Raw genomic sequence first — 26,256 nt, forward strand, 5'->3', positions numbered from 1 at the left:
CACCTGTCGGGCCTATTATTTCTAACAGCCCATTCACTGCCCTCAAAAGTCCTCTGATCGGGGACCATAACGATCCAGCTGTTTAGGGTACACTCCATCCATGGTAGGACCTACAGGATGAATGGTTGGTATGTACTGTATAGTACATGTATTTCCCTTCTTTTGTTGTTTTATCTGTTTTTAGGAATTTTGGATGAATGACAGGTGGCATGGTCGTGGTTGCTGATGACCCATGTCCTGGTAGTTCACAGAACAGGCCGGATGACTCCGGTTACTGTCAGTGCCCGGTCAACATTCCCAACTGCAAGAACGACGAATGCGATACGTATTGCGACAATAATTTCGACTATGACCAATCGGGAGATGTAACAGGGACGTGCAGGAACGCGAATACATGTTTGTGCCGCTATAAATGTGATTAGAAGTTTAATTTGGAATACAGCAATGCTATTAGTTGTCCTCTCTTCTTCTTTCTTCTTCTTCTTCTTCTTTTAAAGAAAAGAATAAATAAATAAAAGGAATGATTTTAAGTGTTTCTTGTTATATGTATTGGCTAACTCTTAGGGCCCGTTTGGGAGCTTGGATTTGCAACCCTTGAATTTGAAATTCTTCTTCTATGTTTGGCACCTTGAATTGGAAAGTAACTTTAATGCAAAAGTAACTATGCATGATATATTTACAGGGGTTTTGAATTTAATTAGTAAATTAATTTTAATATCTCTAATTAGTGAGCGTATGTAATGTTTGACACAATGGTTATAGTAAGCCCACTGAAATATATACTTTGCTTGAAATTGATGAAATTCAAAGTACAAGATTATGTTGAGTGACTAACCAATGATTTTTAACTGTTGATTTAAATAAACAATGTTTAGATAGTGTTGATCGTCATATTAAAGTAATTATAGTAATGCAATTGATATTCTAGTTGCTTTGGAATATCATTAGTGAGCCATGTGCCTAATAGTTTAATACTCTAGTAACACACATGTTACACATACAACTCTTGGAAAGATTTTAGATGTAATCCAAGCTTGTGGATTTGAAATCTCCTCACATCCCCACAAATTCATGGTGCCAAACGACCCCTTAGTAAATGATTATACTATCTTTTTATAAATATTATATTTAAAAATGATAGTACATGAATGCTATTAATGAAAATACATTATAAATGTATATGTTTCTTCACCAAGACAAACTTAAATGTATTTTAATTTTGACCAATAGGGCCATGGCCATGGTTGGGTGTTCCAGATCATTGGTCTGTTATGTCCGGCCGAATAGGGCCTAACTTGGTCCGAATTGATTTGGATGAGCTGCATGGGATTTGTCTGAGACTGAAAACCATGCAAAGGACTTCTCTACAGGTCCAAACCACCTCAAAATTCTCTCTTTCCAGGCCTAGCGTGGCATCCAAATCTCAGCACATCTATTCTCAGTTAGTTCACTTGGGTTGGGCCCTTGTTGGGCTCGCGTTTATGCAATCCATGTCGAGTCAATTACTTATCGGGCCTAAAATCAGGTCTAGATCTAAATCACGGGCCTACATCCATGATTGTTAACCACTATGGAGCGTAAATGCCTCCCTCTGTTGGAGATGTTTGAGGGATCTTTGCCAAATGACAAATATACCCTTGTTTGGGAAACTCCTTTTGTGTTTGTGAAGGCCAATCATAGTAATGTGTAGATGGCATTCAATACGTTGACGTCCAAAAACTCAGGATAAGCCAATCATTGGGTGGCCAACACCACAAAAACGATGGATAACCACCCAAAATCTTCCAAATACTTGTGGTGGGCCACCTAATGGTTCGATCAACTGGATTTTTGGTGTTAAAGTTTCGTGGTGGATTGACTATGCCGAATGGGTTGGATGACATGCATGCGTTATAGTTAGTCCGTGCGTCTCTAACTAGCTGACAGAATGAGAAATCGGTACGGAGGTTTTCTTGAATATGCATATGGAATACAACTAGCCCACGGAATGAGAAAGGGGACGAAGCAGACAGTGACACGTCAATGTCATGACGATATCAAAGGACAAAACAGATGAAATCAAGTAATGGCAACTGTTAGCACATAAGAATGATCGAGATGCCTTGATTTAAGTATATAAATGGTAAAAAAATTCAAGAAGAAAATTTATCTCCGGCCAACCCAATCAAATTAAATATTACTTTTCGATTATCATTTCAATAATCTACATTACACTGTAATATTTTACCTTTCCTGTTGAGCGCAAATTACATTTCTTAGTGTAATTTTTTATTTTTCAACTTGTTGTTTACGCTCTATAGTATAATTTATAACATTAATCAAGTAGTTGGTAATCTTAGTTGTAATTTGAGTCTACACTTGTACGCTAGATTCAGTTTTTCATTCGGAAAGATGAAAGTTGTTTTGCGGTTATTCTTTATGACTAACTGCAAGAATCTTTTTTTCATTTCTTTTATCCCTATTGAAAAGTCTTTTTATACAGAAGTCAAAAGTACAATTCATTATCAAAGGATGAATCCCATCATTTAAATATTGCCAATCTTATATACACATTAAGCGAGTGACTGAATAAGCGACTGATTTCATCGTATTTCGATCATACAGTATGTGTCTACCTATCTTGCCGCTGGGGATTTGTTTGGTTTGAATTGAGTCACAATTTCAATTCTCGCACACCCTCACACATCTAGCCGAAAGCAGAAGGAATATAAAATACATGTGCAAGCTAGTGAAAGAGTTTAAGTAGATAAAATCTAAGCAATTGACTGACTTTTTGTAGGGGTGATAAATGCCATCACACCACAATAGGATTTTACCACGATGGGTACTTGAACTCATTAACCCATACTGAAATTCAATTCCATTACTGAGGCATGAGTAAGGACCAATGTTATATATATATATATATATATATATATATATATATATATATATATATATATATATATATATATATATATGATAATACTTAGTTTGATCATCCATTATTCATTCATGTATTCAAATCTCGCCCTCAGGACTCAAAGGTTGGAAGCTTTACCTAATGATTTTTTTTTCTAATTATTAAATTATATGCATTTGCTTTACTTTTAAGTATTACATTGCATGCCACACGCACACATGGATCCATACATAGGCATGGATGGTGTGTATGTATCATGTCTCTCATGTTCCACACACGCATACGACCAGGAAATAAATTCCAACCTCTCATTGGACATGCAACATCCAGCTTTTCCAAAAGGTTGGACCTACAACGACGATCACCATATGCAAAAATCAGCCCATCTATTAATTATATGGGCCCAACACATACTTTAGAATACATCAGCGGCTGTATTTTCTTTTTCCACATTGTGGCCCATTTGCTGAGTGGATCGGACTAATTTTTACAGCAGATGATCTAATGTCTGGGAAAGATCTTTTGTACGGTTTGAATGTCCCATATATATGACAGTTTTTGGAAGCTATACGTGTGGCCGAATCAATCGAATTGAGCATCTATGCATGGACAACTTCATAAATTGATCCTGTTCATCCAGCAGGAGACGAGTTCAAGGTGGGCCCCACTAAGTGAATCCAGGCTGGAAACTGTCCAATCCCTCGAACCAAGATAAATAAGTCGAGGGCACAGTTTGTAAATGAAAATGATTGCACGTTTCTACGATTCTACTGGCAAATTCAAATTTTAATTTGAGAAAACCTTGGGTACTCTGGCGGAATGCGATGGTTGATACACAGCCAATTAGAAATTACTTGGAAATTGATAAGCGACATGGAAGTAAATCAAACTATTCTCGGTCCGACTTTAGATATGTCATGAACAAAACATTTACACATATTTGATTATCTAACCATCAGATTTGGTGAACATTTATTGGACGGCTAAAAATAAAAATTATCTAATGATCCTTTTCCACAAACCAATGTCCACGAATTAGAATATAGAATCGGTAAACCAATCTGCTTTTTGACCGTGCTTATGACGTTGTGTTCCACAATTTAGTTGTTTCAATTTCTGGTCGCCTGTGTATCAAGCTTATACCCTACCTGAGTATTATAAACTTTTCCCTTTTCCATTCATGTCGACCCTCCAATTTTAGGACAGCCAAGCAAAAGGTTTTTTTAAAATTTTTTGTTAGCTTGTTAGTACACCCACTGTCGGATCACACTTCACTGTTAGCCACCCGGAAGTGGATTGGCTGGTGTACCTCACACCAGCTATATAGCTGCTTAATTGACATCAGCAAGTTCGGTGGGTCTGATCATGAGGTATATGTTATATCCCAACCATCCATCCATTTGACGTATGTGTTGTATCCAAACCGTCTATCCATTTTGAGAGATAATTTTAAGGCATTAGCTAAAGAATGAGGCTAATAAAAATCTGTAATGGACCTTACAACAGAAAACAGTGGGGAGAGTGATTCCTACTGTTGAAACTATCCTAAGGCCCACCATAATGTTTATTTGAAATCCAACCTCTTTAAAAGTTAAAAAAGACATGAAATAAGAGAAAACACAAAAATCAACTTGGTCTAAAACTTTTGTGGCCTTTAGAAGTTTTTAATGGTGGGCGTCACTGTCCACACTGTTTTCTGTGCTGGGTCCACTAAAGCTTTGGATTTAACTCATTCTTTGGATATTGCCCTAAACAATGGAAGAAAATGGAAGCTGATTGCGTCCTGCCCATGCCTCATTGGATCAAGATGATCCGTCAAGGAAATGGCTCTGTGGGGCCCACTATGATTTATGGATGTTATCCACACTGTCCATCTATTTTTCCAAATCATTTTAGACGATGAACCCCAAAAGGAGAGAGATCTAAAGCTCAAGTGGACCACATCATAGGAAGTGGCAAAAACCCACCGTTGAAACTTTCCCAAGGGCCACCAATGATGTTTATTTGCCATCTAATCTGTTTATAAGGTCATGTAGATCTTTTGCATAAAGGGAAAACACCGATCCAAAACTTCTGTGACTCCAGTGAGGTTTTCAATGATGAACATTCAATTAAAAATATGAGCCAAACCACCTCATCTTTTCATCATGCCATAAAACGGGTTGGAAAAATGAATGGAGAACGTGAATAAAACACATACATCATGGTGGGCCCATAGAAGCACGTAACACTGATGTCATGCTATGTGCTTCACTACACAATGAATGCCAGTAGACTACACAATCAACATGGTGTGGTCTACTGGCATTGATTGTGTAGTGATGAGGTCGATCACCATCTTTCTCAAGGATAACTACTCCGAATCTACGGAGCTTCTCTGGACTCCTCATAGAGACTTCTTGTATTCATGGAAAAAAAGAAGAAGAAAAAGAAACAAAATAGATATAAATTCTATAATATTCTTAATTTGATTGATGAATGAAATAAATGAGTTCACAACTTTAAATAGGGATACTAAGCAATTGAAGAAATTTCACAATTAAACTACAACTATAACTCGTAGAATTCGCAACTTACTATAAATAGTATTAAAACTTACTATTTATAGATGATCATGATGTCTACAAGTGCGCAAGCTTTTCAGCCAAATATAATGTCCTCCTATTTGGCTTCACTACGCTATTCTCCTAATTATTCTAAGAACTTTTCACTTTGGGTGCAACTCCTAAATCCCAACGGCTGAAGAGTTATAATCAAACTAAAAATGAAATTAAAATGGGATTTCAACTGTCGATCTGGTGGCATTTTGCAAATTCGGTGTGGGCAACCCTGCGTAGCAGGGTTGCGTGGCTAAAGTAGCTCATCCTACCCCCATGGTACGTCCAATAACTCATTTCGGATTGTGAGATACACCTGATTTAAGGTCTGAAGGTCCGAATCACTTCTGTCGTCGACCAAGCCTTTTTTGATTCATCTTGGCCATGAAACTATCTGCGACACGCTCTACATCAGTTTTGGAGCTGCAAGAGCTTTGGATCAAACTGACATTTGTATTTTCTCATCTATATTTATGTGAACTTATAAAGACCTTATGAATAGGTTGGATAGAAAATAACATTGCAAGCCTCCAAAAATTTGGAACAAGAAAGCCTTCAATCCCCATTGTATCATGTGGTGTGATCCACTTGGACTTTGGATCTACCTTATTTTTGGACTTATGTTGTAAAATAAGTTAGCAAATGGATGGGGATCATATATAAAACACATATCATGGTGGGTCCATAAGCTACTTTGCCAATACTACAAAATTGGGCAACTCCTGTGTTAGTTTGGCACCCACAGCGAACCAATCACAGGCAGTTGATTAGGTGCGCCCCAACCCTCACTCAACATGGTGCGCTCCCTAACCATGGGGCCCACCTTGATGTAGGTTCTATGTCTGTGCTGCCCATCCATTTTGTTAGCTCATTTTAGGAAATGAGCTAAAAAAAGGAAATATATCCATGTATCTAATGGACCACACCATAGGAGACTAGTGATTTAACACCAACCATTAAAAACTCCCTAGGCACTATTGTAATGTTTATTTTCCATCCAACCTGGTGATGACATCATATGGACCTTTTATTTATTTTTGAGTCACATGGACCTAAATGAAAAGAGAAATAAAATATCATCTTGATTCGAAAGTTTTGTGGCCTACGAGAAGTTTTTAATGGTCAATCATAATCATTTCCTTAGAATTTAAATTTTTACTTGTCATAAATAGAAAATTTCTCTATGTTACAGTCTGATTGGGTCACATTATCACACACTGCATTTATTGCAGTAGTGCTGATAATATTTAGTAATAATGTGGACAGATCACAATGTAATAAAATAGGAAATTTCTTTTTTACTTCCAACAGAGGATCCAAGTACATTTCCTTATGGTCTAGTCCAAATAAGATTTAGATTTGCTCTATTTTTGGGCTCATGCCTTAAAATAAACTAGCAAAATGAATAAATGACATGGATATACAATACATACATATCAAGGTGGGCCTTATGGGCATGGCTGCACCGCAATGGGTGAGGCCGGGCCGCCCCTAATCTGCTCTCCCATTCACCTACCGGGGAGGGGACCTGGATTGCATCCAACACCTATTACAAGAAGTTTCCATACTCAGAAGATAGTTGGGGCCCACCTTGATGTTTGTGAGAAATCCACACTATCCATCCAACTTATCAGATCATGTTAATACATGGGCAAAAAATTGAAACAAATCCAAAACCCAAGTGATCAGGCTAATATTTTTGGGTGCTCTTCTCTGTATATGTACCAGGGCTTTTCCTCCATGAAATGTACACATTTTGCAATTGTTCTTGGAGTTCTTGCTAAATTACAACCCTTCATCAGCAATCTCAGCCATTCATCTTCACCATCTTCAATTTCATTCGCTGATCTCCATGGACTTTGTCATTGCTAATCCAAACCACCCAAATAGTCATCCAGATGGCAGATATTTGGGCCTGCATCTGTCTGCCCACCACCCATCCACGATGACTCTGCAACCAATTTCTACGATATATATATATATATATTTTTGGTTAGCTTGTTATACACCTGTCAGATCACATTTCACTGTTAGCCACCCCCACTAGGGAATTGATGTCAGGACCTCAGTGTTGAAACGAGGTATCTTTCACTCAGTCTACCACTTGAGCTATCGATCTGGGTGTAACCAATTTCAACCATTACAGAAGACTCAGCCGCCTGATTCTCAGATCTACTTGGTATGGTCTAGAGTTAGGTATCCACATCAATCTTTGCATCCTCGGTTCTACTTGTCTGGCCGCACGTATTTTAATTTCTATATGATATTTTTAGGGCCCGTTTGGCCGGTCGGATTGGAAGGGATTGGATGGTATTGGAAGGGATTGGAAGTTAAATCCTGGGATTGGCCGGGCGTGCCAAACAGAGGCGGTGATCTGATCCCAATCCCCTGGATCTTAAGACAATCCACTGACAACACCATCATTACCTTTAAATCCCATCCAATCCACCCTAATTCGTTCAAATTTGCCTGAGACGTGTTTGGTTCGAGGGATTGTAAGGGATGGGCCGAGCGTGCCAAACAAGCACAATGAAATTCCGCCTGGATTGGAGCAATCCCATGGGATTGCCAGCAATCCACTGACATCACCATCATTACCTTGAAATCCTCCCAATCCCTCCTAATCCCATGATTTTTGCCTGGGACATGTTTGGATGAACAAATTGGAAGGGATTGGCTGGGCGTAATCCCGGGATTGACCAGGCGGGCCAAACATACTTGGTGGTAGATTCCCTGGATTTAGCAATCCCATCGGATTGCCTGCAATCCACTGACACAGCCATCATTGAATGCAATCCACCCTATTACAATCTAATCCCGTGGGATGGGCCTGTCCAAACACGCCCTTAAATCCCATCCAATCCACCTAATCCTTTCAAATTTGCCTAAGACGTGTTTGGTCCGAGGGATTGTAAGGGATGGGAAGGTTTAATCCCAGGATTGGCCGGGCGTGCCAAACAGAGTGGATATAACAATTCAGGGATATAGCAATCCATGGATGTCAAGACAATCCACTGACAACACCATCATTACCTAGAAACCTATGCCAGCCACCCTAATACCATTCAATCCCTTCCAATCCACCTGGCCAAACGGGCCCTTAGCCTTCTCTTTTATTTAACATTAATAGATTGATTAGATGCTACACTTTCTGCAAGCATGACTTTAAAATATACATTTTCTAATTTTTCTTTAAATCATTTACACAAATATCACAATGACCCCACATAGATCTGTCGTTGCACGCTCCTACTGCAATATCCCCCTCCTCTCATCATTGCCTTATCTTCAGCATAACTTGAAACCCCACACATCAACTGCTCAAAAGATAAGAAAGAACCCCACGACCGAAGCGGATTGCCTGTGACCCCAGGGACAGATATTCCTGTGCCCGTGGCTGTGGGGTCCACAGTCCGTCTGTTTTGAAAGACAACAATCAGACAGGATTTAAAAAATCAGGCAGATCCATAACTCGTGTACATACCACACCAAAATAGTGGGGACTGAATGGCTCTGCGTGACAAAAGTTTTGTATTAAGATGATGTAATTTTTATACGGAATTGTAAAGGAACATACTGTGTGTCTAGACAGTATACATCTTTGAGACACCATCACCGTAGGCTTGATACTATAGTCTTTTGATAATTTAGGCTCAATTAGGATCTACACGAATTTGTTAATTCCAGTTTAACTAAAATACTATATATGTATCACAGTTGTAGCGCACCATTCCTTTTATGATTTTCGATGCATCACAACTGAGTGAAGTTCAATAGTATTCCTAATCACACTCTCCAACTCTTAGGACAATTCAGACCGTTGATCAATAAAGCTCACCTTATAGAATTCTTACCTATGATATTTGTTCAGGCAGTTTTATCTTAGTAGTAATAATCCTATGAATGGTTTAGATGGCATATAGATATCATGTTCAACTTCGGAAAGTTTTCAACAGTGGACGTTTCTGTTTCCACTACTTCGTTTGTGTAGCCTACATGAGTTTTGGATATGCCTAATTTAAAAAATCCTGTCCTATGGCGGTCTTTCAAATTGATAGACGGAGTGGGAGTGGATTTGTCAGGAACATCTCTGTAGGCCGCACAGCCTCAGGCACAGACAGACAATTAATCCGCCTCCCTCACAAGCGAGTCCCGTTCACATGCATCTTAGGTGCCAACAACACACGTGTGCAAGATTATGTCCGATGATTCACTCAGCCATTTTTCAAGCAGTTTAAACCCCCAAACCATCCAGAGAGTGGATAACATTTGTAGTTGTCTTTTTACCTTTTGTTTGCTTGGGTTTATTGCTTACGCTAGGCTGGCTAGGTGTTGTTGTGGCCCACCTTCGTTGGCTGTATACAACTTAGAAATAAAATTACATGTGATGTGCTTATACTTTATAGAGTAAAAAAGTCAATGGACGTACGGTCTTTACTGGTACAACCACCTGCCACATTTATGGACACAGATGCCTCTGCAGCATTCCGAGTGGAGTCGGATACCGTCGTGTGGAAGCCGATTAGCTGGTGTGCCACACACCACTAACCTTGGTGGTGTGTTGACGTCACCAAGCTGTATGAGCTCCACTTTGGGGTATGTGTTATATCCAAACCGTACGTCCATTAGGTGAGACAGTCATAAGGCTTGATAAAAAAATAAGACAAATCCAACGATCAAGTGGACCACACTACATAAAGCAGTGGAGATTGAACTTTTATCATTGAAACCTTTTTAGGGTCACATAAGTTCTGGATCAATATGGTATTTGTGTTTTTTTTTTTTTCTTCATCTAAGTTTGTGTGACCTCAAATTGATGGAAAATAAAAATTATAGAGGGCCCTACTAATGTTTTAAAGGTGAGAATTATTATCCTTCCTGCTATTTGTGATGCGGTCCACTAAAGTTTTGGATAGGACTCATTTATGGGGTCGTGCTCTAAAATGATTTCACCGAATGAATGGACAATGTGGATATAATAAATACATCATTATGTGGCCATGTAATTTTGATTTCATTTCAACCGTTGGTGCATTGTGGAGTTAAGAGGACCTCGTCTTCTCACGCCTCACGCCACGTACACATACCACCAAAGTCGGTGGTGCTTGGTAGAACGTCGATCCGCTTCCCCTGGTGTTGTACACACCACTGACTATAGGGTAGGATAAATAACGAGGCAGATACAAATGTAACAAATCTCATCTCAGGTTCCCGTGGTGTTGCACGCACCACTGACTGCAATAATAGGGTGGGGAAAAAAACAAGGCAGATACAAATGTAAAAAATCTCATCTCAAGTTAGCCACGACACCGCATAAAATAAGGGTGATTGAATGGCCCCTTAAAACTTTCCAAGGGCTTCACAAGTTTTGTATCAATCTAGTATCAATCTGGATCCTCTGCTTTCCACGAGTAGAAAATTTTTATTTTGTAATTGGTATACATTATCATCACTATTGTTAGCATTACTGCATTAAATGCAATGTGTGATGATGTGATCCAATTACATTGCCATAAATAGAATTTTCATGTTTCTAGGCAAGCAAAGGATTCCGATTCATCTAATATTTATATTTTCCTTCATTTAGTGACATAATCCCCAGGTTGAATGGAAATACACATTATAGAAGGCTTTATGAAAATTTCAACGGGCGTTCCATCACCACTTTTTCTATGGTTTAGTCCATTTGAAATTTTAAACCACCTCACTTCTTTTTTTGGCTCATGTCTTAGAATGAGCGGGCAAGATGGACAGATAGGTGATAAAATACATGCATCATGATTGCTCTCAAACGGAGTTTCTCAAGTAACACATAGTACCGTACTCAGCACTTATGTAGGTACCATGTTCAACTGGAATAGCTTTGTGGGTCCCACCATGATGTATATGTTCTGTCCATGCGTTCATCTATTTTTCCAGCTCATTTCAGCAGATGATCCCAAAAAATGAGTGAGACCCACATCTAAGGGACCACACCACAGGCAACAGTGGTGATTGAATGTGCATCGTTAAAACTTCCTATGGCCCACCATAATGTTTATTTGTCACCCAACCTGTAGATTAGATCACAGAGGCCTTACGAAAATGAAGTGGCTAGGAAATCAGGCAATCCGCTTCCGTTCGGGCTCAATCGTATTATCCCCAAAATCAAATAAAAATCAGGTCGCGACTGATATATACCGAAACGTTAGACAAACTACTCGACCGTTACGCAAGAACTTTCAGACCCTCGTAAAACAAAGAAGAGAACCTCTCCATTTCGCATTTGGGCAGCGCCAAACCGACCTCGATCTCGCCTGCTTCATCTCGACTCTCTGCAAGCGATATAGCGCCCGTTCCTTCAATCGAAATGATTTCCACCTTCTTTGGTTTCCCCCATCCGAAATCCGTGTCGTAGACGCGAATCTTCGGCGATCCGGCAACCGTTACGACTCGCTCACCTGTCCACTTGAAAGCTCTCGGAATCCAACCCTCGGCGCCTTCCAAAACCCTGGAACCCAACCCCGGAATCTCTCTCCCAATGGCCTCGGAAGCGGGCACCACCCCATCCTCGCTCCAAAAATCGCTGCCGTTCGCTTCGACGAAACGCGGAGCGATGCAGTTCCCGAAATACGTAGCGGGTAGTGGCGGATCCTCCCGAGCACGATAGCCCGTGGGGAAAGCGAAATGGACGGTTTTGCCCCTGGCGTCGTCACTGTCGCCACGTGCTCTCACAAGGCAAACCCACACGTATGCGCACGTTAGCACGTACGCCGAGGAAGGGAGCGCTTTCTGGCTGTCTTCGAGACGTTGGGCTAAGACGCGTCGCCTCAGCTTCTCGATGTCTGCTCGAGCCATCACGAACGTGGCTCGGACCGGGTCGGCTCGACCCTTGACGCTGGACGTCTCGAGGATTCGGTCGAGCTGGATCTTAGCCAGCTGGTCTAACAGAACCCTCTTGACCCCGTCGAGATGTGCAGTCAAGGACCGGTCGTGGACCGGGAGAGGCATGATCGAGGAATCCTCGCCGGACCGGTAAATGGACGCCCAGGATTTCATGAAATGGATGGAGCTGCTCCCATCAGCTGCGCCGTGGTGTGTGGTGATTCCGATGCAAATGCCGAAGTTGGGAAATACGGTGACTTGCAACGCCAGAAGGGGTTGTTTCCGAGCATCGGAAACGTGCAACTGAGGTACGAGAGGATGGAATTCTGTTACGTCTCTTGGGTAGTCTGCAACGAGTCGGTGGAAATCAGCGTCTGACTTGGCAATGATTAGAGAGACAGAGTCGCCATCGGTGTAGGAGATCTCGAGATCGCCTGTTTCGAGAGAGTGGGTCAGATTGCCGGCCAGAGGGAAGAAGAGGCGGAGGGAGAGAGAGAGGGAGTGTTTGAGTCTGGGAAGGAGAGTATTTATGAAGTGGGTTGTGGTGGTGGTGTTATTTGGGTTTTGTGGGAATTGGTAGAAGAAGAGGCGTTGGACCGGAGGCAGTTGTAACCAGATGACGTCGAAGAAAGTGAGAGGGAGAGATGTGTCAGCGACGGAGCCGGGCGGAGGAGAGACTCTGCAAATCTGCAGCTGCTTGATACTGTGAAGTGGTGCCATGAGAGAGAGAGAGAGAGAGAGAGAGAGAGAGAGGCAGAAGAGGAGGAAGAACAAGTGTACATCGGCGAATACCAACCGACAAGTTTCTGTTTGTGGCCCGCCTGATAATTGCAGCACGTGATTATTTTGCTCCTAGGTACATGGACCGGAGTCCTCTACAACACTTGTGTCACGCATTGCGAAGTAGGGGTGCACATCCAATCGGTTAGAACTGTGGATCCGGACCGGAGCAGACCAAACGGTCTGGTTTGGTCTGGTTCTAAAGTGCACCTGTACTGATTTCGGTTTCGAAAATCAAAGAACCGTTTTATTCGGTTCGATTCTCGGATTAGGGGGGATCTGAACTGTGGAACCGAACCACGAACTAAACCCATATTAAAAAAAAAACCTAAATCCTAAGTCCCTAACTTCATGCTGACTAGACCCTGTTGTGGCTGTTCTCTCTCGCTGCTTCTCGGTCCTCTCTCTCTCACTCAGAACCGTGTAAGAACAGGTTCGATTCTGGTTCTGGTTCGGTTTTAAGGTGCTAACGGTTTGGTTCTGATTTTGAAAATCATATAACCATTAGAAACAGTACGGTTTTGGTTTTACCCTAGAATTGGACTGAACCAACTTGTGCGCACCATTTTGGATATGTAAAATCCTCTCCATCCACCGGTTTGTTTCCCCGATCCAAATCACGGATCAAAAACTCATCTAGATTTACAACTCAGGTGGGCCACAATACAGTGAAGAGTGGGGATGAGATACCAGCGTGTGGGACTACTGTGGTTTGTATCTTTTATAAAAAACCGTAACTTATTTTGATGAAGTGAAGACAAAATCAGCATGATCCAAAACGATCAAGCGTGCCATGCCCCTGGAACTAATAGATTTTAGGAGCAATTTTTACCATTGTTGAGCTTATTACACTTTCTTTATCATGCTGACATTTTTAAGTGAACCGTTAAAATAAGAGTTCTCGCCTGATGAATGGAGTGGATTTATATACACGACATGGTGGACTCACAGAACTTAGTTGTTTTAGTTGCTGAGTAGAACAGGTGTTATAGACGATTCCGATCCTGAGTACCATATATGGGCCTGATCTCTCATCGGAACAGTGGCCCCCGTCAGTTACAAACTGATATCTGAGTGTATATATATACTTTACATGGGAGCGGATAGATTCAGACCTCACCCATTACGATAAGGTCCATAAGTGGTGCTGTTTGATTGTAGCACATATCACTACGAGTAAGCACTGGCAGGCTGGGCCACTCAACCTTGTCGTGGTTGATTTATATGATAGGTGAGGTCCAAATTATATTTTTAAGTCCACCAAAATGTTTGTACCTTCAATTTTTATATTCCACAAAGTTTCTCAACTCTTTTTAAAACAATATATTATTATGAAATTTCAAGTCGTCATACAATATAGAAACAATGAAGGGGAAGTAGACGAAGAAAGCTTCTTTTTAATGGGAACCAATTAGGTGAGAACCCAGACTCACCCAAGACAGTGCAACCCTTATCATAGACTCACCTTGATATATGTTTTTTATATCCATAGTTCATCCGTCTTTTTAAGTCATTTCAGGACATTATCCTAAAAATAAAGTGGATCAAATTATGGGAAGAACCATATCATAGGAAATAGCAGTAATGGATTATAAAAGTTTGGATCAAGTTGATATATATATATTTTTTTCCTTCATTCAAGCTTACTTGTCCCTGTCAACAGGTTGGATGACAAATAAACATTACAAAAATATTAAAGTGCACCATAAGAAGTTTTTAATGGTAGTGCATTTGATCACCACAATTCCTTTGATATGGTCCACATGATAATTTGTTCGGCTTCATTATTGGGATAATGCTCTAAAATAATTTATTTATTTATTTTTTTAAAAAAAAACGGATGAATTGTATGGATAGAACGCATGCATCAATGTCGCCCAACAATAAGAGTTGCACTATCTGGGGTGATGTCGAGGTCTGACCTAATCCGCTCCTCATCATGGTTGGCCACATAACTTTTCCCCGTCAGCACACCACCGAGGTTGGTGGTGTGTGGCAAACCATGAAAACCGCCAACACCGAACCTCATATTAATATGATATTTCCATTGGTAGGACAATATAGGAAATAATAAAGGAAGGCGGATGGAGAAAGCCTTCTTCTGATGACGAAGAAAACGCGCTGTCTCGTTAAAAAATAAAATAAAATAAAGAAAGAAAGAAAGAAATGATAGCAAAATAAAATAAAAGATGAGAAATGGTGATGAGATTAGTTGATAGGTTTCGATGCGGACACGTGTCATTTTGTATGATCACCATTACCTGTCGTCCTATAGAGGCCCAATACAGAGATGGTTAGATATATAATGTGAAGCGTCCATCATGTGGGCGCTGTTTTATCCCACAATTATGCTGAAAAAATCATCCTGACCGTTGATTTAATAAGTTGAACGTTTAGCCTCTAAATTTCCTTTCAGTGGTCCACAATTGCTAAACCTAACAACGGAAATAGTTATCTGTTTAGCTTAAGTTAGATGGTCCTGATCATCTATCGTTCTCTGAAGGTGGGTCCACTGTGGCGACACCTGCTGATGATCGGATTCCGCGCATGTCAAAACCTTTTAGTTTATATAATGGCCTTATTCGCATGCGGATGCTTTAAAAAAAAGTTGTCTAAACAGGGAAGATTTTTTAACGTTTCTGATCGACTTTTGATTGAAGGGTCAACATATTCCATTCCTTTTTAGTTCATCTAATTGGCCTCGTAGCGCCCGCAGATGCCTAAAAAAAGTTCTCTGAATTTAAACAGGGAAGAATTTTTATTTTTTTTCCTTTTCATTTTCTTTTTAACGTTTATTACGTGTTTGGAATGAAGGGTCAAGATATTCCAAAGATTAGCCAAGATATCTAAGATAAGAGAATATTGTTACGATGGTGTTGTACCTTCTTATTATTATTATTATTATTATTTTTTCTTTTTTACTGTGACTGAGCTAGCCAATGAGAAACACGTGTCATTGCATAAAAAATGAATAACGTACTGAAGAACCTCGGAGATATTTGAAAAGCTTTTTTACGGAAGTAAAGTTATCATTGAGCTGGATGATACATGTCATTTGATGACAAGGCAAAGTTGAAAAGATTAGGAGGCGAAAAGTGGCTTAGCGAAAAAAGATAGTTAGAAGGACATGAATAAATAGAATAATCTTAAAGACCGACGTGGCAACCATTCAACTATTATAACTGTTGAAATAAAGTAGATAAATACTTAAAGAGATGCTGCAATAAACATCTATGAATAGCAAGAGGTTCAGTAGAGTATATTATCTCATACCAATCCAACAAATCAATCAAAGTATCTTTATCTTTCCTTCTCATAGCTTAGCTCTATCCCAAGAGTAGCTATAATTCGGTAGTAGTAATCTTTAGCTATAATCCAAGTTTATGTTTTTTGCACAAGACTATTTTCATTCTTAATAAAGTTCATCTTTTAAAAAGGCTTCTTACAGAAAAGGCTTCTTGCAGTTAATATCAGCCACCGATTATGAGTGTTTTTTTTTATTTTTTATTTTTATTGCATTAGTATATTAAAGTCCTTTTGTACCAAAGGCAAGAAGCAACCCATCATTAGAGCAAAAACCTGACCTTCTAACTATTGCCTAATCATCTTACAATTTCATCACGAGGGGCTGAATAGGTGACTAATCTTCCCAAATCTTGATCATATACACTCACATTTAAAATATCTGCCTATTTAGACACTTAGGGTCAAGTTATTTAGTTTGAATCAAGCTGCACAATCAACTCTTGCATGCCTGCACACACCACACACAACCCAAACCAAACTGAGCCAGTACAAACAATTTTGGCACTCTTGGTTGGACTCAAGAAATTAAGTATACATACCGGTGCACTAGTTTTGTACAATACGAGCGGAAGAGGTTGTAACACTTCTAATGCTAATGGACCTCTTGCACTAAAAAAAGGACATAGAGGTACAATCAATGCATAAGGTGTTGCCGAACCCGGTACCCAATCCTTCAAACCAAGGCATGACATCATTTTCTTGGAAAGATCCTCTTATGATAATATTAGCCGGGCTACACGATATGCAAATAAGAATTCAACATATTGTAGAGCAGTCACGGGCTCAGGCTGAACAGTCTCGGATTCAGGATGAAACCTTCAACAGGTGGATAACTAGTTAGACTGAGAGTTTGAATCAGATGATGACCATTTTCGCTGAAAGAGCGTCAACTGTGCCTTAACAAATTGTTGAGATAAGCTCTATTGAAAACTTGATGACAACACAACCAATAATGATAACATCTCCTTTACAACGAAATATGCATCCTGCTCTAGTAAAGGAAGTGCGGAATGTTCTTCCTTCTGTTGAGATTAGATGATTTGACCGGGAGAACATGAATTTTGTTCATGAGGTTAAAAAATTAGGGAATACCTAAGAGTAGCCTTTCTCTAGAAATATTCCTCACAATGAGGAACAATATCCACTAGGTCTTAAGTTACCTTTTGTGGCTGAACTGTACCATTTAGACCACGATCAAGTTTTACAACTGGCCTAAGAGGTAGCATGCCAAATTCTTGGTTGAACTACCACATCGATCTATCATAAGCCTTATTCAGAATGAATTGATTAACAATCTCCATTGCCACGATTGAATTTGTTTTTTTTTTAAAAGAAAATTTTATAATATCAAGATGGCTGAGTTCAACCAAGATGGTTGAATTTGATGTGTTTTGACTAATATGGCCGAGTTCAACCAAAATGGTTGACTTTGATGTGTTTCGACTAAGATGGCTAAATTTAATATTTTTCGACTAAGTTAATCGAGTTCAACAAAGTATGGTCGAATTTGATGTTTTTCAATTGAGATGGTCGAGTTTGATTAAGATGACTAAATTTAATGTTTTTACTTGGTCCGACAGTCATATTTATTGCATTAAACAACTAGTCACCATCGCTTTCACCTTTTTGCCCAAATGCAAAGAGGGGGGGGGGGGGGGGGGGTGGTTATACTGTATTTCTGACTATTTTTAAAATAACCAATGACGAAATGACACATGTCATTATATGAGAAATGTATATCGTGCGAAAAATCTTTAGAGATATTTGGAACACTTTTCACAGAAGTATAACTAGCGTTAAGTTGAATGATACCTATCATCTAATGACGAGGCATGATTGAGAAGTCCAAGATGCAGAAAGCGGTCGAGTGGAAAAGAATAGTTAAAGGGATATGAATAAATATAATGATTTGAAAGACCAGCATGGTAGTGGTTCAGCTGCCATTACTGTTGAAATAAAAAAGAGAAACACTTATGTAACGACAAAGATTTATAAATAGTGGGAAATTCAGCAAAGTGAATTGTCTCATACCAACACAATAAACCAAATAAATTATCTTTATTTTTCCTTATACATTAGCTTTATCCTAGGAGTAGTTATAAACCAGTAGCATTAATCTTTAGCTGTAATTCAAGTTTATGCTTTTACGCTGGACTATTTCCATTTTCGCTACAAGTTCATCTTTTAGAAAGGTTTCTTGTAGTTTCTCTCTGCGACTGACTATAAGTGTTTTCTTTTTTGGTTCGATTGCATTGGTATATTAAAGTCCTTTCGTACTGAATGCAAGAGGCAACCCATCATCAGAGGAAGAACCCTACCCTCTGAATATCACATGATCATTGTAAATTCCATCATGAGGGGCTAAATAGGTGACCAATCTTCTCAAATCTCGGTCATATACGCTCACATATGACATATCTTCCTATCTTGGCGCTTGGAGTCTAGTTATTTGGTTTGAATCGAGTCGGACAATTGGTTCTGACACACCCGCACACACTACACGTGACCAAAATTAAACCGAGTGCAAACAATTCTTGGCATGCTCGATAAGACTTGAGAATTTGTGTATACATATCGATAAACTAGTTTCGTACAATATGAGCCAAAGAGGTTGTAACACATCTGGTACTAATGAACCTCCTACATTAGAGGAGGAAATGCATGTGTAGCCAATACCTGAGTTATTTTCGAATCCGGTACCCAATCTTCCAAATAAGGACAAGCATCATCATCTCAGATATATCCTTTTGAGATAATGTAGGCTAGGCTACGCGATATGCAAATGGGGATTCGACATATTATAGAGTAGTCATAGGCTCATGTCGAGTAGTCTTGGACTCAGGCTGAAACCTTCAATAGGTGGATGGCCAGTCAGACTGAGAGCTTGAATCAATTGATGACCATTTTTTATGAAAAGGCGCCAACTATGCATCAACAAACTTTGCCTTAGGCGAATATGCTTCAACAAACTATTGAGATAAGCACTGTCGAAAGCTTGGCCCCATTAGAGGCAGTATCGACAACACATCTTTCACAACAAAACATGCATCTTGTTATAATACAGGAAGTGCGAAATGTTATTCCCTCTATTGAGATCAAACGATTTGAATATAAGAACATGAATTTTGTTCTTGAGGTTAGAAATAAGAGAATACCTGGGAGGCAACCTTTTCCCAAGAATATCCCTCATAACGGGGAACAATATCCCGTAGGTCTTGAGCCACCTCATGTGGTCGAACTGCACCATTTAGACCATGACCAAGTTTTACAACTGGTTAAAGAGGTTGCAGGCTAAGTTCTTGGTCGAACTACCACCCTGGTTTACCGTAAGCCTTATCTAAAATGAATTGACCAATAATGTCAATTGCCACAACTAAATTTGTTGTTTTTCAATTAAGATTGCTGAGTTCGATCAAATGGCCGACTTTGATGTATTTTGACCAAGATGGTCGAATTTGACTAAGATTGTCGACTTTGATGTGTTTCGACCAAAATAGTCAAGTTCAACCAAGATAGTCGAATTTAATGTTTTTTGATTAAGATGACCGAGTTTGAGCAATATGGTCGAATTTGATGTTTTTTTTTTTTTTTTACCAAGATGGTCGAATTCGACTAAGATAGTTGAAATTGATGTTTTTCTTGATAGAGCAGTCACATTTATTACATCAAACAACAAGCCACAATCGCTTTCACCTTTTTGCCCAAAGGCGAAGTGACGTGAGGGGTAATGTTGTACTCTATTTCTCACCATTCTTGAAATAGCTAATGAGGAAAAGAATTGTGTCATTGCACATAAAATATATAGCATGCGAAAGATCTTTAGAGATATTTGGAGCGCTTTTCATGTATAATTGGTGTTTACTTGTATGATAGTTGACATTGAGCTGGATGATACACATCATTTAATGACAAGGCAAGAATGAGAAGTACAAAAGAAGGAAAGTGATCAAGCAGAAAATAACTGTTAAAAAGGACAAGTAAATATAAGGATACGAAAGATCTACGTGGCAATAGTTTAAACTACCATAACCATTGAGAAAAGCCACAGGATGCGTTTTTTGGGGTTGAGCTCTGATTAAAGGCATTTTCATCCCACCTGACCCGACTTTATAGGGCTGTCAATGGGCCAGTCGGCCTGTCAGGCTTCCGGGCCTGGCCTGCCTCGGCCCAAACTTGAGCTAGAGCATTAAACCAGATTGCCGGGCTCGGGCTTAAAAATCAAGCTCATTATAAAATCAGGTAGGCTTGGTTGCCATATCCAATAGCCTGTAAAGCCAGGCTCGGCCCGTTTCTCCCATTTTCTGGCAGCAGCCGTGAGGTGGAGCGTGGATCCAAGACTTACGGAGGCTGCACGAGAGGTAAAAACTAGGAAAAAAAAAAAAAAACAGAAGAAGAAGAAAGAAGACTACTGTTGAAACCTTCCTACGTCCACCGTGATATTTACCTCCCATCCAAACTGTTTATAACGTCATACATTGGCATGAAGCTTACCTAATACAAAACTTTTGTGCCTACATAAATGCTTCAACGATGGTATTTCAATCCCCACTATTTTCACCTGCGAGGCCCACTTGAGTTTTGTATCTACTTATTTTTTGGTCTCATTTCCTATAATGAGCTGGAAAAATAGATGGACGGGTTGGATTTCACACAAACATTACGGAGGGTCCCACTTAACTTCCCACAGCGGTAACTACCCGTGCAAGCCGTTGGATTCCTTTCAAAGGGAATCAGCCTTTCTAAAACCCTAACCTCAGGAGCAGATTCCGTATCCTGTGCAACCAACGGAATTGCATATCGAGTAAACTCTGTGGCGCCAATGTGCCGTATGTATCCCATCCACACCGTCTATCTGTTTTATCAGCTTATTGTAGCTTTCGGGCCTTGAAGCATATCCAAATTTCAACTCGACCATACCACAAGGAACAGTGTGGAAATGGACGGTAAAATAGACACGTTATCAGGATACAAGTATACGGTAGTTGTTGGGAACAAAAAATATAAGTCCGCAGATTCGGACTTAATGCCTCGGGTCACCAAAGAATGTGCCAAACCCGAGGCATGATTCGCAAAACCGAGACAAAGGTTGAGTCGGTTCGGACGACAAAGGTTGAGTCGGTTCCGACGACAAAGATTGAGTCGGTTCGGACGACTCATCAGCACTCCGGGCATGCGTCGGGCGGACCACCTTACCAGATCGGCCATCGCAAGATCAAGCCTCATCCCGGATATCTTGGGATAAGATCTCCAACCCCGAAGCTCACGGGATCGGATGAAGGCTCCAGATGGGCACGACCCAATCTCCGTGATACTAGGAGAAGATCCCGCGCACAATATCAGGAAGAGAATCCTCGTGCGATTAAATGCCCCAGCAGCTATAAAAGAGGGACCCCGATCACCCTGAAAGGTACGAAACAAATTCTCTCTAAAAAAGCTCCTCAATACTCTTAGACCCAGAATCCAGGCCTGACTTTGGCATCGGAGGGTCCCCTGCTCAAGCCAGGGTCTCCTTTGTCCCCTTTTTGTGCAGGTACACGAAGGTCCAAGAGGAGGAACCGGACATTTGCATCAACAGCTTGGCGCCGTCTGTGGGAACGTACAAAAAGCCATCTCGTATCTCTATACTGATTTCAATGGTGATGACTAGAAGGACGGTCCCAGAAGAAGATTTGAATGAGAATGCGATTACAGGGCCAGCGGGTCCAATCGCGGCTCCCGCAGCCCAGAACCCACCTAACAACCACCGACGAGGGGCGACCGGAGCAAGCAACAATCAGCGGGGTCGCGACGATGGGTGGTTGGACAAGGAGGTTCAAGAAATCCGCTCCGATATGAATATGATGAAGCAGATGCTGGAACGAATGTATCAGCAGCAAATGCAGCCGCTCCCGCATCCTCAAGGGGAGACAGCGCACGTACCGACGGCGGCGGTTGATCCTCAACCTTCCGCGCCGCAGTCTTTCCGGCCGAGCCAACCCCAAGGCGGATCAGAACCATCTCCAGCGCAGTCAGCCAACGCTTCCCTCCCCCCGACTGATCTTCGGCACGAGATAGAGCGAAGAAGGCGCAATCGCCCATCCATGGAAGGCACGGCAGAGAGCAGTGAACCTTGGAAAGCCGATATTCAAAAATTTAAAAGAGAAGTGCGGGAAGAAATGGCGAAAGAGATGACGGACATAAAGCACGACCGAAACGTATATCCGACCGGGTCCGAAGCGAAGGCATCCCCCTTTGTGGACTCGGTACTGAAGGCCCGGTTGCCCGAGAGGTTTCGATTACCTCAAATCACTCCTTTCACCGGCAAGACCGACCCGACCGAGCATATTGAATGCTTCAGAACCTATATGGAGCTCCACGATGCCTCGGATGCGGTAATGTGCCGGGCCTTTTCTCTTACATTGACCGATGTAGCTCGACTGTGGTTCAAACAGTTGAAACCAAAGTCCGTCAGTTCATTCGCTGAGCTGAGCGACGCCTTCCTCACCAACTTCATCGGCAGAAAGAAGAAATTGAAGCCCCCTGCACATCTGAACAACGTAGTTCAAAAGCAGGGAGAGCTACTGAAAGATTATATCAAGCGTTTTAATTTCGAATCCCTTCAGGTTCGAAAACATTCAGAAGAAATGGCTCTCAATGCGCTCATGCAAGGAGTTAGAGATATGCCATTCCTGGCATCTCTAGACAAAACTCCGCCTGATACTCTGGCAGAATTTATGGCACGGTCGGATAAGTATGCGAATGCCGAGGAAGCGCGAATCCTGCGTGAAACTAAAACTTTGACCAAAGAGTCGGCCAAAAAGGAAGCCGACTCGGCCGGAGGAAGGAAGCGCAAGGATGATCAAGCGCGTGATGAGCGAAGGTCAGGCAAACGGCCGGATCGAAGATTTTCCACATATACTCCCCTGAACAAGACTCGGGAAGAGGTATTGATGGAAATAAAAAATGAAGGCTTTGTTAACTAGCCCAGTAAGCTCAGGAGTAATCCTAATCGGCGGGACAAGGATAAGTACTGCCATTATCACCGTGATCACGGGCATAACACAAGTGATTGCCGTCACCTAAAAGAAGAGATCGAACGACTCATAAAAGAGGGTCGACTCAGAGAACATATGGTTAAAGCTGGGGCAGCTGAGGCACGCCCGACCGAGAGCCAGCCTATGGAAGAGATCCGGACGATTATCGGCGGTCCACAAGGTGGGGGCGACTCAAACAATGCACGAAGGAATCATGCAAGAAAACTTAGTCAGCCTCAATCCGAGCTCATGATCATAGATCGGCCACCAAAGGAGAAGAAAAGAGAAAGATATTGCATCTCGTTCACAGAGGAAGATGCCCGAGGCATCTATCACCCCCACGATGACGCATTGATTGTCACCCTGGCTATCGCTAACCGAAAAGTGTTTCGGATACTCGTCGATACGGGGTCATCTGCAGACGTGTTATTTCCCCAGGCGTTCGACAAAATGGGGATCGAACGGTCCACACTATGCCCAGTTCGGACCCCGTTGATCGGTTTTTCGGGAGGACAGGTACTGCCCGAAGGGATTGTCTCGTTACCACTCACTGCTGGTAGTGCCCCACATCAGACGACGATGATGGTTGAATTCTTGGTCGTCGATCAACCCTCAGGATACAACGCAATACTCGGCCGACCTTCATTGAGTCTCCTCCAGGCCGTGGTATCCACATACCATCTTTCAATGAAATTCCAGACCGAGTCGGGAGTCGTCAAAGGAGACCAGCAGGATGCGAGGCGATGTTACATGATGGCCGTAAAAGGAGCCGCCGACAAAAGTTCGACCAACATATTAACGATCGAATCATTGGACCCTCGGGGCGAGAATTATGAACGAGGACAGCCGGTCGAAGATCTTGTCTCGGTCCCCTTGGTCGAGACAGATGGATCCAAGACGGTACGAATTGGCTCGTCTCTGCAGTCCCCTTTGAAAGAAAAGCTGATAGCCCTGCTCCGTAGGTACGCCGACGTCTTTGCCTGGAGTCATGAAGATATGCCCGGGATCGACCCCTCTGTGGTGACTCACCGACTCAACATCGACCCGTCGTATCGACCGATCCGACAGAAGCGGCGACCGCTCGGCCCTGAACGATACGCTATCATTGAAGAAGAAGTCAACAAACTCCTCCAGGCTAATTTCATAGAAGAAGTATACTATCCAGAGTGGGTCGCGAATGTCGTGCTCGTAAAGAAATCCAACGGGAAGTGGCGGGTCTGTATTGACTATACTGACTTAAATAAAGCCTGCCCAATTGATAGCTTTACGCTTCCAAGGATAGACCAGCTAGTAGATAGCACCGCCGGACATGAGCTCCTTAGCTTCATGGATGCTTATTCAGGATATAATCAAATTGCAATGCATAAGACAGATAAATCAAAAACTACCTTTGTCACCGACAAAGGCCTTTATTGTTACCGAGTGATGCCATTTGGTCTGAAGAATGCCGGCGCAACCTATCAAAGATTAGTTAATAAAATCTTTGCTCGGCTTATAGGCCGAACCATGGAAGTATATATTGATGACATGCTCGTCAAAAGTATACACGCGGCAGATCATGTGAATGATTTGGAAGAAATGTTTCTCACCCTACGAAAGTTTCGGATGAAGCTGAATCCGAATAAATGCGCTTTTGGGGTGCGCTCTGGAAAGTTCCTCGGTTTCTTGGTTAGTCAGCGAGAAATAGAGGCAAACCCTGAGAAGATAAAGGCTTTGATTGATATGGAATCCCCTAAAACTATAAAGGACATCCAAAGGTTGATCGGAGGAGTCGCAGCACAATCGGTTCCTGTCCCGAGCCACGGATAAATGTCTCCCTTTCTTGAGATTGAAAGGAAGACAAACAATGGGATGGACGGAAGAATGTGAAGCGGCATTCCAACAATTAAAATCATGTCTCGGTTCGCACCTCTCTTATCAAAGCCCGAATCGGGAGTCTTTGCTCCTTTACCTAGCGGTGTCCGAGGCGGTTAGCTCGGCCTTGATACGAGAATCAGAGGGAAAGCAACTGTTTACTACGTCAGCAAAGCATTATTGCCGGCAGAAACAAGATACCCAAGCCTGGAAAAAATGGCCTTGGCTTTAATCACTTCCTCTCGCCGACTCAGGCCATACTTCCATGCCCATACCATCATCGTAATGACCGATCTTCCGCTTCGCCAGGTATTGCAGAAACCAGAAGCTTCCGGCCGACTCACGAAATGGGCCATCGAATTGAGTGAATTTGACATTCAATACAGACCGAAGGCAGCAATCAAAGGGCAAGCAGTAGCCGATTTTATCGCCGAGGGAACACCACCATCCAAGCTCCCGGTCAACGATATGCCAAAGGATGTTGCAGTTCCAACAACAACCGCTCCCCCGACCCTTACCTGCCCTATTCCCTGGAAACTGTTTGTCGACGGTTCTTCCAACTCGAAGGCAAGTGGGGCTGGGGTTGTGCTGGAAACCCCCGATCATACCTATATACAGTATGCCTTACGACTTGGATTCCAAGCGTCGAACAATACGGCGGAATATGAAGCGTTGTTACTCGGCCTCCGTCTCGCCGCTAGCTTGGAGGTCACGTACCTCAGTGTTTTCAGCGACTCTCAGTTGGTTGTTAATCAAGTTACCGGTGTATATCAGACACGGAAAGACCAGTTAAGGGCATACATGTAGAAAGCGAAAGAACTTATCAACGGATTTCAACTCTGTCGTGTCACTCGGATCCCTCGTACGGAAAATAGCAAAGCCGATTTGTTAGCAAAGCTCGCCTCAGCCGATGAAGATGAAATACCCAGGTCCGTCCCTG

General features: G+C 41.7%; 1 protein-coding gene across 1 annotated transcript; it reads right to left on the reverse strand.

Moving 5' to 3' along the window:
* Positions 1–11,649: 11,649 nt before the first annotated feature.
* On the reverse strand, positions 11,650–13,127 carry LOC131232359 (malonyl-coenzyme A:anthocyanin 3-O-glucoside-6''-O-malonyltransferase-like). Its single transcript, XM_058228592.1, has one exon. The coding sequence runs from the start codon at positions 13,081–13,083 to the stop codon at positions 11,707–11,709; it is 1,377 nt and encodes a 458-aa protein (XP_058084575.1). The 5' UTR covers positions 13,084–13,127; the 3' UTR covers positions 11,650–11,706.
* Between the last annotated feature and the right edge of the window lie 13,129 nt (positions 13,128–26,256).

This window comes from Magnolia sinica, chromosome 2, assembly GCF_029962835.1.
Source record: "Magnolia sinica isolate HGM2019 chromosome 2, MsV1, whole genome shotgun sequence".
NCBI lineage: Eukaryota > Viridiplantae > Streptophyta > Magnoliopsida > Magnoliales > Magnoliaceae > Magnolia > Magnolia sinica.

What these genes read in the sequence shown, in the direction of transcription:
- LOC131232359 (XM_058228592.1), bottom strand. Translation starts at nt 13,083, where the DNA reads ATGGCACCACTTCACAGTATCAAGCAGCTGCAGATTTGCAGAGTCTCT.